We start from the raw sequence: 17326 nt of genomic DNA on the forward strand, positions 1-17326 counted from the left end.
TATTATGCTGCATCTGAACACAGAAGCTTCCATGGTGACTGGAGTTTCAGAAAACCTTTAGAAGCAGGAGCGGAGTGAAGCTTCCAGTCACCTGAAGGAAAGTGGCCCCATGGAAGAAAACACCATCCTGTCACCCCGCTTGTGACAGAAAGCAGCTGCAGGCTTCAGCAGTGATGCTTCCCTCCCCGCCAGGGCCTGCAGGCTCGGTAAAACCCAGCCAGCGCTGGGAATCGGCGACAAGGACCGCTGGAAGCCCAGCTGGGTGGTCTGTGGAGATATGAACTACGACCAGGGAGCTGACGATGCTCCCATCTCTAGAGAGCCTCGGTACCCAACATGACGCGGCTCCGTGCCCGGCCGTCTCCCGGCCACGACCGCCGGGGAAGGCGGTGGGTGCATCCCCGGTGCCCCTCTGCCAAGCGGGGCCCTCCCTCCGGGGGCGGTCCCGCGCAATGCCCGGGCAGCGCCGCCGCCGCGCCCCCTCCCCATCCCCGGCGGCGGCGGCGCTGGGGCCGGGCCCGGCCCGCTCGCGTGAACGCGGCCGAACAGGAGCAGCCGAGCGCGCCGCCCCTCGGCCCCTCTCCCGGTGAGTGCGTGGGGGACGCGGCTTCTTCGCAACAAAAGCGGGGCGGCGCCGGGCGAGCGAACAGCCTGCGAACACCGCCACGGTGCCGGGGAAGGAAACGGGACGGGTGCTCCGCGGGGCCTCGGTGGGGCCCGGCCGCCGGGTAGGTAGGAGGGACCTACGCCAGCCGGGGCGGTGCCGGGAGCGGCTCTCCCGGCCCGCAGTCCCGGCGAGAGGATGGTCCAGGAACGCGGCACCGGGCCGCCGCTTCGTGCAGGGCCTGGCCGGAGCCATCCGAGTGGGAAATCTCCAGCCATCTGCTCGTGGCTGCCAAATCTGGCACCCAAACATGTGGGCTGCCAGCCAAGCCCCGAGGGTGGGGATGGCAAAGCAAAGGCCGCTGCCAGAAGTGCCCCCGCTGCTGGAGCTAGGGAAGCTGTCGTTGGCCGGGGAGCTGTCATTGCCCAGACAGCTGGATGGGGGCACAAGCCATGGTGCCTCAGGCAGGTGTGAAAAAGGCATATTGTGTGTGTGGCTCTACGCAGATATTTACTATATGTAATATGCTAGGTAGAAAAGTTATGCAATATTAACATTTTAAATAATATAGTAAATGTAGTTTTTAACATTGAATCTAAGTAAGAAGTGTGTGTAAGGTATTGTCCTTAGCTCAAGAGCAAAGAGAAGATAACCCAGAGGTTTCTACACAGAGAGAACAATTACAACAAGCCAGACTAAAAACCCCTCTTGGATGTTTCAGAGGGAAAGATACATATCTCCTCGAAACCACCCTGGTCAAGCCAGACCATGCATATCTCCTTGAATCCACAAAGCTATCTGGTTAAGCCAGACTCCAGGACGCCAGGGGTTTTGCAAAAGGCTCGTGGCAAACGGGCTTTTCTTAGATAAAGTATGCATATTCATTAAAGTTGGTCCTCAAAAATAGAGAGGCTTCTCTCTAACGGGGCCCTTCTCCTTCTCAGCCTTTGTCTGGGAGGGAGGGGGGACGGTAGACCCGGGCTACCTACTTTGCTCTTATTTGCCTCATTATTTGTCCTGTCTCTGAAAACTTTTTAAACTTTTATTATTGTATTAATTTTTTTTGTAACCAATTTTTATTCTTTATTAAATTTTCATAAATTTCAAAAAGCGAGTTATTGGCATTTATCACAATTTGGTAGCAGAGGATGGTTAAAATACCCCACTGTGGGTGCTGTGAGAGGGTTAGAGACCAGGGAGACGCGTCCCGCCTGCATTAGGCGGCCTCGGCTCTGGTCCTCGCAGAGTACCCCAGAAAGGGGTAAGATCCAAGGACAAAAGGAGGCAATAAGGCAAAGAGAAGGGAAAGAATTCCCTAAAAACCGCGGTAACCAGCTCCTAACATCAAAGTGTACACGAAGAATAAAGACCCAAGAACAACGGAGTGGTAAGAATTGCTGGGATTGGGGGTGGCAGCGTTTGGCGCGGAACGGGGGCTGAAAGTGTGTGCCTGAGAGGCGGGCTGGGGTAAAACCCAGACCTTCCAAGCGAGAGCGGAGTCCCCTACGCTGCGGTTCCGTTGTCCCGCGAGGGAGGCGGCCAGCACCGGGACGAAAGTGAATGGTAAAAAGGAGTGAAAGAACCCCCCGGGAAGAAGTGTGTGAAAAGGGGACCCTAAAAGCTTTTGCTGGGTTGAGGAAAATTATTCCAAGAACACCCAGGTTATTTTAATAATCGGCTGGGTTGAAGAAATATTCCAAGAACACCCAGAATTTAGCTGGGTTGAGGAAAATTCTGAGAGCACCCAGGGTTGATAACCAGCTGGATTGGAGGAAGCAATTCTGAGACATCCAGGGTTATGTTAAATTCTGCAGAATCTATGAAATAAACCCAAGAGCACCTGGGGTTGGGAAGGGAGAACCCCCAACACTGCCAGATTGAGGGTTTATGAAGGGCATTTTCTGGCCAGGTACTCTTAAAGAGTGTAAAAGTGTGTGGAAAGTAAAAGGTACCTTGTAGTTGTGATTGTTTTGTTGTGTATGAGATTAAGTGAAAAATAGAGTGGAGTGAATGTGGACGAATGAAAGTATAGAAAGTGTAGATTTTTATTTTATTTTAAGCTTTATTATAGTTCCTCAGAGAAGGTAAATTGTATTAAGTAATAGTGTGGGAGAAAGGAGAAAAGTAGTTTTTGTGGGGGTAAAGGGAAGGTAAACAGAGACAGGGATGGGTAGAAAAGAGAAAATTTTGAAAGAAAAGGGATAGAAGTCTAGTGGGGAGAAACCATCGACAGAGATATCACCCTAAGATCGTCCCTTGGGAGTTGCATTGCCGGCTCCGGTGTTGGTGCCTGTCTCAGTCCCTGTGCTTGCCCCAGGTTCTGGCTTGTCGCTTGTTTCTGCCCCAGTTTCTGTCCCAGGCACGAGTCCGCTGTTCGCAGCGGCAGCCCAGCCGGTTTCCCCCTGCCCCCCCTCGCTGTTCGCAGCGGCGGCTCAGTCGGGACCGGCACCCCCCCGGTCCCTCCGCCCGCCGCTTCGAGACCGGCTGCCGCTTCTCTGCAGCGACGGTACCCGGCCCCCACCCCGGTCCCTCTCGCTATTTTCCCGCAATGGCTTTTTCAACCTCATTCCCGGTATTTGTTTGTTAGTTTGTTTTAGCAGCGCTGAGCGTTGCCGCCACTGCCTTACTTTTTGTTGGAATCGGCGAGTACAGTCGCCATGAGCCACGTGGGGGGGTGACCGCGTGGTGGCTTAGCCGACCCTGGAAAAGCCCCCCAGCTGCAGCAGCGGCGGCAGGTCCCCCTCCCCTCCCCAGCCGCGGTGGTGAGTCCCCCTCCGCTTGCAGAGCGGGGGGGGGGGGGGGCGGCTGGTTCCTTCACCCTTCCTCCCAGCGGCGGCGGCAGGTCCCCCCTCACCCCCTCCCGTTCGCGGCGGCGGCGGCGGGGCAGCGGGCTCCCCCTCCCCCCTTCCCCCCTTCCCGGCGGCGGTTCCTCCGCTGTCGGCGTGTGGCGGGTTGGTCCGGTCCCTAGCTGCCTCAGTAGCGATTCCAGCTCCGGTGGTGCTGGGCGACTGCCGGAGGCGGCTGGGGCCGCCAGCGTGGGCCATGCAGGAGAGCGCGGCCACATGGAGGAGACCGGAAATTGCTTCCCCTTCGGGAATTCCGGTGGCAGACCCCGCCCATGCCCCGTCCTTGGAGGACCAAAAAGTCAGTGATCAGTCCTCCAGAGCTCCCCACTTCCTGTTGGGGAAGCCGTTCCCTTGGAAACCGCAGTCAATACAGATCTTCTCAGGAAGAAAGGGAGTGGGCAGAGAGGGACGGTGGCCGAGCGCTTCTCCTGCCGGGAGTAGGAGGACGAGCGAGGCTCTCGTCCCCGGTGGCGGTGGCGGAGAGGGGCGGCCGCCGCATTCCTGCACAGCCGTGCCATGGCAGAAGGGTGCCCGGTGGAGGCGGCGGCGCCGAGCCGCGCGTGGGACGCGCAGCTCCCTGCCCGCCCCTCCTCCAGCTCACTTATCAGCGCCCGCAGCTGCTCTTTTCCTTATGACCGAGTGACTCGGGTCTTAGAAGTTTTAAAGATTTTTTTAGTGTTTCTCATGCGCTGGCCTTCAGTTTCTCTCAAATCAGTAGCCTGTAAACTCAGACAGCGTGCACACGTGTTCTGGGATGTTTTAGGAAAGACTTGTGGTTTTTTTTTGAGAGGAAAGGAGACAGTGTCTGAAGCTGTGCTTTTTTAAATGACTGCTGCTTGATGTGCTAACATTTTTCAAGCGTTTTTCACTTGATGAGAGAGAGCTTGGCCATGTGAAGTCAGTGTTTAGTGCTTTTTAAGTGTCTCTTCTACAATTGATGAATGGATGTAGAAGGAGGAAGAGTGAAGAAAGGGAAGTATTAGTGTTCACTGGATTATTTGCTTAGTCTATGTTATAAAATGAGATGTGTAGAAAATATTTTGGAAGGTGCAGACAGGAGGAAGAGTTGGAATTTGTGGAAAGTGCAATAGCAAGAAGAATTTGTGTGGTAGATATTTCAGGAAGGCATGGTGTAAGTAAAGATGCAGTGGAGTGGTGGGAGCAAGAAAAGAGTTTTGCCTGTCATCAGGGATGCGGTGATATAGAGAGATACCAGAATTTAGATAAGAGATGTTTTGTTAGTCCCAGGAACAAGGAGTAATTTGTTAAGACGAGAATTTCAAGTGAAATTAGGAATAGGAGTGGTTCCAAAAGATGAAATAATTTGGCAGACCAAGAAGCTAAGGTGCAGCAGAGAATGAAGCTAAAAGGGTCATGTTAATATTAACACCAAATAAGGAAAACTGAAAATTCCAGAATTTAGTGAAACAGAGGAAAAAGAATTGAAAGAGATAGGAGGTAAACCAGATGAATCAAAGAAATGGAAACTTCTTGATAGAAGGCAATTACTTAATAAAGTACTTACTAGAAAAATATTAAAAGACATGCATCAGAAAACTCACTGAGGTACCCAAGCTTTGTGTGATTATTTCTTAAAGAACTATGGGTGCATTGGGATTTATGGGGTAGCAAAAAGGGTAACTGAAAGATGTATAACTTGTCAAAAGATAAAATAAAAAGATAATGAAGAGAACTACACTGGAAGGTAAGGAATTAGCCCTTAGACCATTTCAAAGTATCCAAGTAGATTTTACAGAACTTCCTCAAGTTCAACGATGGAAATATATATTAGTAATAACAGACCATTTAACTCATTGGGTGGAAGCAGTTCCCACTGCCAAGGCTACTGCTAATGTGGTAAGTAAAACCCTTTTGAAAAAAAAAAAAAAAAAAAAAAAAAAAAAAAAAAATTAGTCCAAGATATAGAATGGTTAATAAGAAAGACTTGGGCAGAAGAACACATTTTATGCCAAAAAGTGTTACAACAATTAATTCAAAGCTTTGGGGACCCCAGGCCCAGCAGCTCTGGCTCTGTAAGAAAACCCTAGCAGAAGCGAATGAATGTCTTTGTCCCCAAGAGGGAAATCCCAGAAGCCCCAGGGTGTCCTTGGGGAAGTGTTCCTGAGTTCTGCTTCTGTTTATTATTAATGCTAAGGTTGGTGTTGTTTGTTAACCTGTGTATACACACCAGAAAAGAACTATTATTATAGTCCCATATCTTCACCTGAGAGCTCCCTAATTTTCAAAATTACAATAATTCAGAGGGAGAGAGTTGGAATTCTTCATTCCAAGGGTGGCTCCAGCCTTCCCTGGCAGACACCTGTCTTTCAGACAAAGACAGGACCATTTTTTTTGTTATCATTTAGAACTTAGTTATAATATACTCATAACCGCATTTTAACATTGTGCAGCTTGTATTCCAAGATTTTGTTAAAACCTATGATCAATTTAATATGCTGCCATTTCTGTCGGCTATATGGTGCACACACAGATCGATTATGTTGTGCCAAAATATTATTCAAAGGAATTATAAATTGCACCATATCAAAACTGTTGTGATTAATATCTCTAACTCCAAAATGAGAAGGTCCTTTTCAGGTATTGCTGGCACTGAGGCTGCGATCTGGACCAGGGAACGAGGGTGGATCCATGCCAGCAGAATCAAAGGACCTGTGGAAAAGCCTAAGGAGTGGACAATATCATCGGAACCGGGTGATACGAAATTAACCCTAAAACGGGAATGAGAGGTGATGAACTGGGGAGATCCACATGATCCAGGAAACATACACAGGATCACACCAGACTGGGAAGCTAGACCGAGTTTGCACCAGTGGTTTCAAATACCACCTGGGAAAACTTTGAGACACCTCCGGTACCCTCCCTGGGGAGGAATACTTCCACCACAGACAGGAGGATCGGGATTGTTTCGGACAGAAAACCCCTGTGTTTTTGCCTTAGCCTGTGATTTATATAAAGAGGAGGGGGAATTACAACCTCATACATTGCCAAGCCAAATACCCTGTTTGATTCCCCCAAATACTGGACATGCTGGTTGGTGTAAATGTAAGTGTTTGAGCTGTGGGAAAATTGGTACTGTAATTCACACAAACGACGCTCTCGTTGCATGAAGTGTAGAGTGTCACCTGAGCCCCCTATCCAAGAAGAATTTGAAACAACTAAAATAATAACTTTGTTGTGTGGATGGGAATTATTAGTGCCTGTTGAACGAGAGGTGGCTGAGGAAAAGTGGGAGACCACGGTTAAGGAGTGTCAAGAACGATTTGCCTGGAAATTAGCTAAGAGAAAGTGACAATAGAGGAGAGGGCAAGACCAGATTGGCCTCTATAATCGCCACTGAGAAGATCACATACACCTGCTGTGGGCTGCAACCCCATAGGCATGGGAGGTGGGACTATAAGCCATACTGGACCTCTCCTGGTTCTGTCACTCATTTTCTGGCTCTTCCCTTTTGGGATGCCGACCAGGCCATGCTACAGGTGTTACCTAAAACTGTGTATGGAAAGACACCGAGGCTCCTTCTTTATTTCTCACACTCATATCAACAGTCACTGTTATAACCCTTCCAGATTAGGAAACTGCATGTACAATTGGAAAAGTATTGGATTGCAGAGAATTTAGGGGGAAGTGAATATGCAAAAGGGGAGAAATGGATGTGTTTCACCCACATTACTGAGAGTAAAGCAAATGTTTTGGTAAAAGAACAATTGATAGACAAAAAAAAAAAAAAAAAAAAAAAAAAAAAAAAAAAAAAAAAAAAAAAAAAAAAAAAAATTAGGCCAACACCACCACCTAAACCTGTACCAATTTCACTTGACGGTTTGTATAAGAAATTGGAACAACAATTAGAGAAAGAAATAGATATTTCACGGATGGGTAAAAATCTGTTTGTAGAATTGGGAGAAAGAATAAGTAAGGAACTTAACGTAACCAATTGTTGGGTCTGTGGAGGGGCTTTGATGTTAAAAGAATGGCCATGGAAAGGCAGCAGCTTAGGCCCAATCGAGCTCCTTAAGTGGAACCAAACAAGTATAAGGGGGAGAAAATCGGCCAAGAGGATGGATTTTAAGTTCAGTAGTCATAGGGGAGGAATGTCTTTGGTGTGAAGGAAAAAAGTTCCTTCATGAAGTAGGAAAAACCCCTTGTAAAAGATACAAGGTTAGTAATAGAACCTCTGTATGGTGGATCCCAGAAGAACCTACCATGTACTGGACCCAGAAAAAAGAAAAAAACGGAAATTGTGAAAATAATAATAAAATCAGGTTTTTTTCAATGTAATGATACAGAAAAAAATCCTTATGTTGGCATCCCAGAGATTTCTAAATTTTGGGAGAATATGGATAAGCAAAAATTGGACTATGGGAAAGCTCCAGACGGTTTGTTCTGGATATGTGGGAAAAGGGCATATCCAAAACTTCCCTCTCAGTGGAAAGAGAGCTGTATTCTGAGAATCATACAGCCAGGAATTTTTCTTTTTTGCCTAGACCTGAAGGGGATCAGTTTATGAATATTTCCCCCTTGTTTGATCCCTTGTTTTATCAGATTAATTACTAGTGTAGTTCAAGGTATGCAATTAGTAACCTTGGATTAAAAGATGGATACAACAAAAACGGTACAAAAGATTATAGTATTAAGGAAACAAAACAGAGTAGAAGACCCCCTCCAGGAAGCTAGACTGATTTATGAAGAAAATGAACATAGAAGAGATGCAAGAGAGCAGTAAATATCCGCTCGAGCCAATTTTATTATAAAAAGAAAGAGGAGGGATTGTGAAAAAGGCATATTGTGTGTGTGGCTCTACGCAGATATTTACTATATGTAATATGCTAGGTAGAAAAGTTATGCAATATTAACATTTTAAATAATATAGTAAATGTAGTTTTTAACATTGAATCTAAGTAAGAAGTGTGTGTAAGGTATTGTCCTTAGCTCAAGAGCAAAGAGAAGATAACCCAGAGGTTTCTACACAGAGAGAACAATTACAACAAGCCAGACTAAAAACCCCTCTTGGATGTTTCAGAGGGAAAGATACATATCTCCTCGAAACCACCCTGGTCAAGCCAGACCATGCATATCTCCTTGAATCCACAAAGCTATCTGGTTAAGCCAGACTCCAGGACGCCAGGGGTTTTGCAAAAGGCTCGTGGCAAACGGGCTTTTCTTAGATAAAGTATGCATATTCATTAAAGTTGGTCCTCAAAAATAGAGAGGCTTCTCTCTAACGGGGCCCTTCTCCTTCTCAGCCTTTGTCTGGGAGGGAGGGGGGACGGTAGACCCGGGCTACCTACTTTGCTCTTATTTGCCTCATTATTTGTCCTGTCTCTGAAAACTTTTTAAACTTTTATTATTGTATTAATTTTTTTTGTAACCAATTTTTATTCTTTATTAAATTTTCATAAATTTCAAAAAGCGAGTTATTGGCATTTATCACACAGGGATCCGGCAGCTTTGGGCACCTTCCAGGGAGAGGAGAATGAGTTGGTGTGGTGGAGTGAGGCTGGGGCAGCGTGTGCTCTGTTAAGGATGCTACCCGCTAAGGACTGTTCCAGGGCTTGAACATCTCCCATGTGTGACCTGCCCTCAGCCTGGGGAAAATGACAGTTGCCAAGACAATGGCGGACCAGTGATGTTGAGATCTTCTTTCTAAGGACTTCCTTCAATGGATAGACACAGATTTTTTCACACTATACTTCACTCAGCTGTGTTTGTGTCACTCAGCAGTGTAAAGGGAACCAGTATCCCAGACCATCTCTGCAGGGATGTTGCTTGGTGTGGTGCATCATTGAGAGAGCTGCCTTTGACCCCTTTCTCCTCACAGCCCTCGGTGGAACAGATAACAAGAAGGCCTGCAGAAGGAAAGGTGAATAGGGTATTCTCACTTCAGTGGTGGTCTCCTGAAAGCCAAAACCACTGGAGCTTAGATTGAGTTTGAGGTAACAACATCTCCTACTGAGTGGAGATTCAGAGAACCAGAACTAGTTCTTGGAGAGTTCCAGCTGCTTTTAGCAGCAAGTGCAGACTCCAGATGGCTTCACACAGTTTTACTTACGAGCGTGGTCAGTGTTTAGAAAAGAAACAGCACTTCAGCCAAGGTTCCTATAAATCAGACACTCTGGTTTTTTGCGAGAAACAAGAGGAGGCTCTTAATATGAATATTTATCCTGTGTGTTTCATAACAACATTTCAGAAGTAGAAATGTATGTTATGAATGTGGGGTTTGCACATGATGTCAACCATGTGCAAACCCCACTACAAGGTGCATGCTGGACCAGCAGTTCCCTTGCAGGATAAGGCCTTCCTGCACTTGTAGAGCACCCCTTGTATATCTGTGTATGTATATTCACACACATATTTCCAAAGAAGGTTCTTTTAATGCTTTTGAGCAGGAGCACCTACATTTAATGAAGAAAAGCCATCATTCTCCCATGACATCCCTTGAATGACACAACAAACACCATTAATGGTGAGCAAACAGTTTTTACAGGAGAGAATGGCATCTTTTCAATACATTTACTTCCAAGAGGATATCATCTTTTTCTTTGAATCCTGAGCAATAGCATTTCCCATGGCTCTATTTCCCTATACACTTTGAAGAGATGGCTTTTCCCATGTGTTTACCACACTGTTGAGCTGTATCAGTTGGTTGGTGACCGAGACACATTTGCGTTGTTCAGGGCCACCAGCAGGCTCGTGGCAGCCTTATGCAACTCTTCCTCCTTCACTGTCTTCCCAATGGACATCAACAATCTCATTGTCTGCAGTGAAGTCTGCACCTGGCTGTCCACTATCCTCAGGAGGAGATCCTCGATGTCACTGTTGGGTAGCTGTCCTTGCTGTTGGCCACTGGCTGACACCTCTGTGGCTTGCGGGCTGGAAGGATTTGGTTGTGTGCTCGCAGGTAAGGAGGTGGGGATCACAGTTGCCTCTGTGCCAGCTCTGGAGCCAGACACTGGAGACATGGGGGGGACTGGCTGGGGACTGAAGCTGCTGGATGACATGGCATTACTGCTCGTGATGATGTTGGTGCCTGCTTTGCTGTGCTGCTTGGCTCTGCTGTGTCCTGGGCACATGGTCCTCTGTGGAGGAGAAAACATTCCTCTGGAGAGCCTTAGGAGCAGGCACCTATGCCTTGTTCTGACTGCACAATCCCATCTTTCCCATTTCCTACTAAGAGGAGCCCAGGAAATCAAAATAAATCTTCATATCCTTTCCTTGTCAAGTGTCCCCATAAGTCTCTCTTGGGACTCTTTACTCTCTTTTTCTAGCCTACATGATTTCTCCTTTCTTCTGGAGAAACCTAGATTGTCTCAACTTGGTTGGGAATGAGAGCTGGAGAAGAGGGCTGAGGTGGTCCTCAAAGGTTCATTTTCTTGAAGAATGCATTCTGCAGAGTCTCCTTCTCAGCAAGTGGCTGCAGGTGCTATCTGTGTTAGCTAATGATCTTGGTGTGAGTGCCCCTGGAAGGTGGGCTGCCCATGGCTCTCTTCTATCTTCCCTGTCTTTTAGCTTTCTGTTTTCCCACTTACTCATATTCAGGGCTCTCTCTTTTGCCTATTAATTGCCCAGAGCACACCACAGTCTTCAGGAAATAGCTAAATAACTCACCTTAAGGAAATACTTTTTCATAATACAGCGATAAAGAGAAAAGGTGCAGAAGTTGTGGAAGAAAGGATTTCCTGGCAATTCGGAGCATATGGGCCCTAGAAAGAGGCAAATAAAGACACAGACCCAGTGATAGACTCCAGTTCCGGCCTCCCCCTTAGCAGTAACCTTCCTGTGGAGTGACATCCCTCCATGAAAAACCCTGTGTCATTTGGGAACCTTTTGAGAGACTGCACTGCTTGGTCATCTTCATGACCCAAGGGGTGAGAGGAGGCTGGTCCTAGGGACACACGTGGATCCAATCAATTGTGAGAGAGGATGCCCATGAGTACATGCCTTCTCCTCACTGCAGGATTGCTACCCACGTCTCTCCCCGCTCCTTTTCCTCCCCAGGTCCTGAATGTTTCCTCTCCCATTGATCAGGGCCATGCAGGACTCCTTGTCCAACTGCCTGCCCTTGGGAATCATGGTTGGATTGAAGTCCCTTTACCTGGAGGAATGACTCCGTGGTTTTCATACTCATCCAGTCTCTGGACCAGTGAGTTCTTGCAGCCGTACAGTTCACGAAGGTGGCAGACAGTGCTGGCTTGGATGGTGATCCGCAGGAACTTGAAGAATTGGTGGTATTCCTGGTCAGAGAGTGGTGTTCCTGGCTGCTGTGCCTTCGTGTCCCGAGGGCCAGCTATGCACCCCCAGCCCAAGAGCACTGGTGGAGAACAGAGTGCAGGGAGTCAGAGGGAGAAGGAAATGCTATGCACAGCATGTTTGGAAGTGCTGGAGGGCTGAATCCAGATCTCTGTTGCCCTTTCTGGGTGCAAGATCCAGCACAGGAAACTACATTAACAAGCTAGAGATGGAAGGTCCAGACCTGATGAAAACTTGCTTTGCCCATGTTGAAAGGAGTGACAGTACGTGTCTGAGGGACCTTCACCAAAGCTCTGGAGATTAAAATCTTGAACTGGGAGAAATGTCTTAGAAGTCATGGCTGAAACTGAGGATATTGCTCTGTTGTTGGGGCTGGAGCAAGTAAACTGTTTTCTTCCAAGATTTTTAGCCTCTGCAAACTCTCTTCATCTGGCTAAATAGGTGTTTAACCAAGGTCTTCTCTCAGACCTCTTTTTCCTGCTTCCCCTGTTGCTTTACTCGTCCCTCTTAGCTTTATGGGTTAACTCCAGACCTGTGCCTTAGTGCTCATGCCTGGTTTAATGCACCCAGCTGTCCCTGTCGTGGCATCTCCAGTCTCCACTTCTGCTCCAGTGTATGCCCACTGCATCCAGCTCTGACTCCTGCCTGGCTCTTAGGTCACTCTGTGGCCTTCCTTGATGAATAAAGTACCAACTCCAGTGGTGAAAATTACCAAAGTTATAAGCCCTGGGATCTTTGCACCTGAGGCACTGGAGGGTGCTTCATGCCTTCCTTTTGCCTCCAAACTGCCCAAGCTGAGGAGCAATGGGGAGGGTGCAGAGCAGCTGGGTCAGCTGCCCTTCCTCACAACTGGATTTGGAGGAGAGACATTTCCTACTCACCAGACAAGGCCAGATAAGCCCACAAAACCATCATGGCACTAGGAGTGGTGCCTGTGACAGTTGGGGCCCACTAGCACTGCTGGAGGTGTCACCTCTGCTGCTTTGCCACTGATGTCACAGACACCCATGTTCCAAACGCTCCATCCTCCACTGCTCCTGCTTCCTCTCTCCTGTCCCTCGTCCTGCTGCCCCCTCCCCCAGGCAGTGCTTGTGCATGAACAGGTGTGTGTGACTCTTTCTGCTCCCTGCCAGCCCTGTAAAATCCATCTGGAAAGAGGCAGTCAGACGGCCATTTTTCTGGAGCACAGGACAGGAAATTCTGCCTTTGGGCTGCTCCTGTTGATAATGTCTGAGCAGATCAAAATCTTGTCTCTTGCCCAGATCTGTGCATGCTTGGCTGATGAATTGACTGGATCCACAAAGCACTAAACAGGGCTCCAGACCATAGCAGAAAATGCTAGGAAGAAAGGTGATGGAGAGAAAATGGTTTGAGGAATTGATACTTTTCTTACACAAAATTCATCAGGAGGCATTTTTGGTCTGGAAGTGCAGCAGGAAGAACATCCAGACACCTGTGAGAAGGCAGCAAGCTGTCAGGCAGCTCTCTGGACTTGTGGTTGACCTGTGGTTGACCTGTGTGTGCGACCTGAGCTGGCCCTGGTTATTGAACCTGAACAGTGGTGTCACAGTGTGCATGGCAGGACAGACAGTGACCCTGACTCATGTTTCTGGGCATCATTTTACTATGGTCTAGGTTACTTTCAGCTCCTAAATACTTATCCTCCTGTAATCTCTGCACTCCTCCTGTAAGCACTGCTACCATGACAGGTATTTATTATGTCTCTTTCCTTCCTCTGATCAGGACCTGCAGTCCCCAGCTTGGCTTTCACCTTTTGGGTAAATGAAGAGAAGCAGCTTTTTAACCAGAAGCGGCCCAGCACTGAGCCAGTAGAGAGACTGCTCACAAGGTGAGAAATTGCATGGAGCATGTCTGGGAAGGGAAGAGCTGAATGCTGAAAATTTGGGGTGTACCATGGTGCACACTCCACACTCACCCTGCCTCTTCTGCTCCCTCAGTAAATAGACTCTGCTTCCAGGAAGAGCTGTAGGCAGAGTATGGCAAAGATGAAACACCAGTCCTGGGTTATCTCATACCCTTTCAAAAAGACCCTGTCCAAAATAAAATCAATCTTGTGTATTTTTTGGCAAAGAATATACTCATAATGTTAAAAGACATAAACCAAAGTGTGGCTTTTTCTTCTTTTTGTGCTGACAGTATTTGACAATATTTGTGTCAGTTTGCTGCTTTGAGGTGCTTTTGAGTACCTTTGTTTGTACTGCAAATGTTTTTCAGCCCTGAGTGTTGTAAACAAAGCTTTGGGGATTGGTATAACCAGTGTAGTGGTGTCTTCCAAAATCTGCAGATCAGGTGAAACAAAGCCTGAGGGGTATAATCTGCTGCATCACCTCCTATTCCATGTAACAGAATGATGTTCGTGTGTAAGCAGTACTCTCCAGCTCATCTTGCCTCACACTCTGGCATAAATTTCCAAGGTGTGTGTCCAAAGGAGTATAACTCATGAAACAACTCCAAATGCTTTAGTCTAAAGGTTAATAAAACAGTTTATCATTCCACTCAGTTGTCTATCTGTTCTGTGGATGAAATCTAGGTACAATTAGCTGCAGAGCTTTCTTTTTAAGGAAAAAGGCTATGACTGGAAGGAAGAAAGGAAATACGTAGTCTGCTGGGTAGGGGTGGATGTTTCTGTGGTGTTGGCTGATTTCTTCCATGATCAACCATGAGAATATTGGCTGAAGAGCAGTGATTCACAGGCAGCAAGAGGAGAAGCAGCTGAGGTGGGAATTATTAAGGAAAGCAGTCATGATGTTCTTCTAACCTTGCTAGACATGGGAACTTGAAGGCAAGCAAGTGACATGTCTTGCCCTTTAGGGCTGTAATTTTGACAGAGGATCCCCTTTGCAGCCTGCGCTGCAGTGGTCTCCCATCCTTGAGTCACATTCCCTTCCCACTCACCTCAGTCTCCATGCCCTCACTATGCCCTGAGGAGACACCAAGAGGCTGTATCCTGTGCTGTCAGCTCATGGTGGCTGACGTGCAGCAGGTCCTGGTGATCTCCCTGTCTGGACTTCCCCTTCAGAGAAGCAGGGAGTTATTAACTGCTAGTTCCTCTGTTCACTTCTGCAGGTGACAGGACCATGGGTGACATGCAGAAGGGCAGCCTTCATCAGGAACTTCGTCAAGAAAGTTCAATGAGAGCTGAACTCCATCTGTTACCCTCTGGAAAGCTCACAGAAGATTCTCTCCAGGAGGCCGATCAAGGACAGGACCACAAGCAGGAGCTGGAAATAGAAAGTGAGATGGAGGCATGTTTTCCAAAGAGATGGGGAATGGTACCTCCTTATGGGATAGAAGTCTGGGAGTGCAAGGACAGCGGTAAAGCCCACATCAGGAAGGCTGTCCTTGCTGGGGACAAGTCAGACCTGCCCATGTGTGAGAATGGTGCCATTTGGATTCAGCAGTTGAGGGAAAAAACCTACAAGTGTCCCGAGTGTGGGAAGAGCTTCAGCTGGAGTTCATACCTGAGCCAGCACCAGAGAACCCACCTGGCAGAGAAACCCTTCAGCTGCCCTGAATGTGGGAAGGGTTTCACCTGTAATTCGGACCTGATCAAACACCAGCGGATCCACACAGAAGCCCCACCAGTGCAGCGAGTGCAAAAAGACCTTCAGCCAGAGGTCTAATGTGATCAGGCACCAGAGCACTCACATGGGAGAGAGACACTATCTGTGCAACGAATGTGGGAAGAGCTTCAGACAAAACTCGCATCTCATCGTCCACCAGCGAAGCCACATGGGTGAGAAACCCTTTAATTGCCCGCAGTGCGAGAAAAGCTTCAGTGACCGCTCCTCCCTGATCATACATCGGAGGGTCCACACTGGAGAGAAGCCCCACAGGTGCCAGGAGTGTGGGAAGCGTTTCCGGGACAGCTCAGTCATCATTCGGCATCAGAGGATTCACACAGGAGAGAAACCCTACGATTGCACAGAGTGTGGGAAGACCTTCCAGCAGAGCTCCTCGCTTGTGACCCACATGCCAACACACACGGGTGAGAGGCCCTACAAGTGCTCCCAGTGCAGGAAGGGCTTCAGCCAGAGCTCGGCGCTCACCACTCATCGCCGGATCTGTGGGGGAAAGGCCTTGCCTGTGTGCCAAGGCAGCCTCCTGCCCAGCCCCTTCCAGTGCACTGAATGTGGCTGAAGGTGCAGCTACCAGCCCACTCTGGCCGAGCATCAGAGCCTGCACACCAAGGAGCGGCCCTACATCTGTGCGGAGCGTGGGGACAGCTTCCGCCAGAGCTCAGCTCTCAACGTGCAGTCGAGGATCCACCGTGGCAAGAGACCCTACAAGTGTGAGGATTGTGGGAAAACGTTCCGGCACAGCTCGGGTCTCAGTGCCCACCTGAGGATCCACATGGGAACCAAACCCTACAAATCTGTCGAGTGTGGGAAAACCTTCCGGAAAAGCTCAACACTTAAACTGCATTTGAAAATCCACGTGGCCAAGAAACCTTATAAATGTCTGGTGGGTAGAAGAATCCTCACTTCCTGCTCACTTCTGCCATAAGCCTGGAGTGGACATTCAGAGCAGGAATATAAAGTAGTTTTAGGGGTACCTGAATGCATGGTGAGAATCATGGTGGGAAGAGACTGACTGGAGACATGGTATATCTGGTGTTAGGGCTGGGTGCTTAACCCCAGAGACACAAAAGCCTTCAGGAAATCTGGAAACAGGGAGTTAACTCAAGAGTTGAGTGCTGGGGGTTTAGGAAGAGTGCCAAGAGCCTGAGGAATGAGCACCACTTCAGGGTACATAGGGACTGTGAATATATGCTAGAATAATAACTGGGAGAATTGGGCTTGTAAAATACAGCTAAGGTAAAGATCAAAATAAATTTTAAACCAGATTGGTTCTGACTCAAAACTTTGACTTGTTAGACACTGTAGCAGTCTTAGGAACTCTTCTTTCTATTACCTTCCCTTATTTTTCATGAAGGTAGTAAGTTTACACAGTGTTTGACAAGGCATTTCCAGATCTTTTCAGAGTAAGACTTTGGAGCTGAACTTCAATCTGTTTGTCTTTTCTTTCTATTTTCCAAATATTACATGGGACAAAGAATTCCTACCTCATAATAGCTAGGTAACACAAAACTCTAATGGGCTGTTCCCAGAAAACCTGGATGCAGAAGCACTTCCAGTTGAAAGGCACTCTGTAGCTTCTCCCAGATTTGATTTGGTGTTGCTGATTTGAACTCCTTCCAACTTGGGACATCAACAAAACATGGACAAAAATATGGCCTTCTATTATTTAACCCTAAAAGAAAGGATTTGCCCCCATATGTCCTAGTCTGAACTGGTACATGTTGAGTTCTCACTGCTGGTCCAGAGACTGATTGGAATTGTCTTGTTCTTTTTATGCCACTCTTCTCTAGGTCACTGTTGTTTCCAGAGTATTAACATATACAGTTCGGCATTTAAGGACTGCGTATTACATAAACCTCTTCTATATTGCAGTGTTTCATTACACACTGTGCGTTTCCATCCTAAATAAAACTTTTTTTTTTTTTTCCCCCCCCTCTGTAATGCAATTTTCTCTCCCTGCCTATGATGGGAGGGAATGGGGAAGAGGCGTGAGCGGCGGGCCGGGTGTG

General features: G+C 47.7%; 1 protein-coding gene and 1 pseudogene across 1 annotated transcript; both read left to right on the forward strand.

Moving 5' to 3' along the window:
* Positions 1-91: 91 nt before the first annotated feature.
* LOC134549484 (zinc finger protein 501-like) lies at positions 92-17244 on the forward strand (annotated as a pseudogene).
* Positions 337-10135, forward strand: LOC134549254 (uncharacterized). Its single transcript, XM_063394820.1, has 3 exons — positions 337-442; positions 592-1072; positions 8904-10135. The coding sequence occupies exons 1-3, from the start codon at positions 337-339 to the stop codon at positions 9022-9024; spliced, it is 708 nt and encodes a 235-aa protein (XP_063250890.1). The 3' UTR covers positions 9025-10135.
* Positions 17245-17326: the final 82 nt, after the last annotated feature.

The sequence above is a fragment of the Prinia subflava genome, chromosome 4, assembly GCF_021018805.1.
Source record: "Prinia subflava isolate CZ2003 ecotype Zambia chromosome 4, Cam_Psub_1.2, whole genome shotgun sequence".
Classification (NCBI taxonomy): domain Eukaryota; kingdom Metazoa; phylum Chordata; class Aves; order Passeriformes; family Cisticolidae; genus Prinia; species Prinia subflava.

Coding starts and splice junctions, on each gene's coding strand:
- LOC134549254 (XM_063394820.1), top strand. CDS start 337: ATGACGCGGCTCCGTGCCCGGCCGTCTCCCGGCCACGACCGCCGGGGA. Junction 443..591: donor GGGCCCTCCCTCCGGGGGCG/GTCCCGCGCAAT, acceptor TCTCCCGGTGAG/TGCGTGGGGGACGCGGCTTC. Junction 1,073..8,903: donor AGCCATGGTGCCTCAGGCAG/GTGTGAAAAAGG, acceptor TTTATCACACAG/GGATCCGGCAGCTTTGGGCA.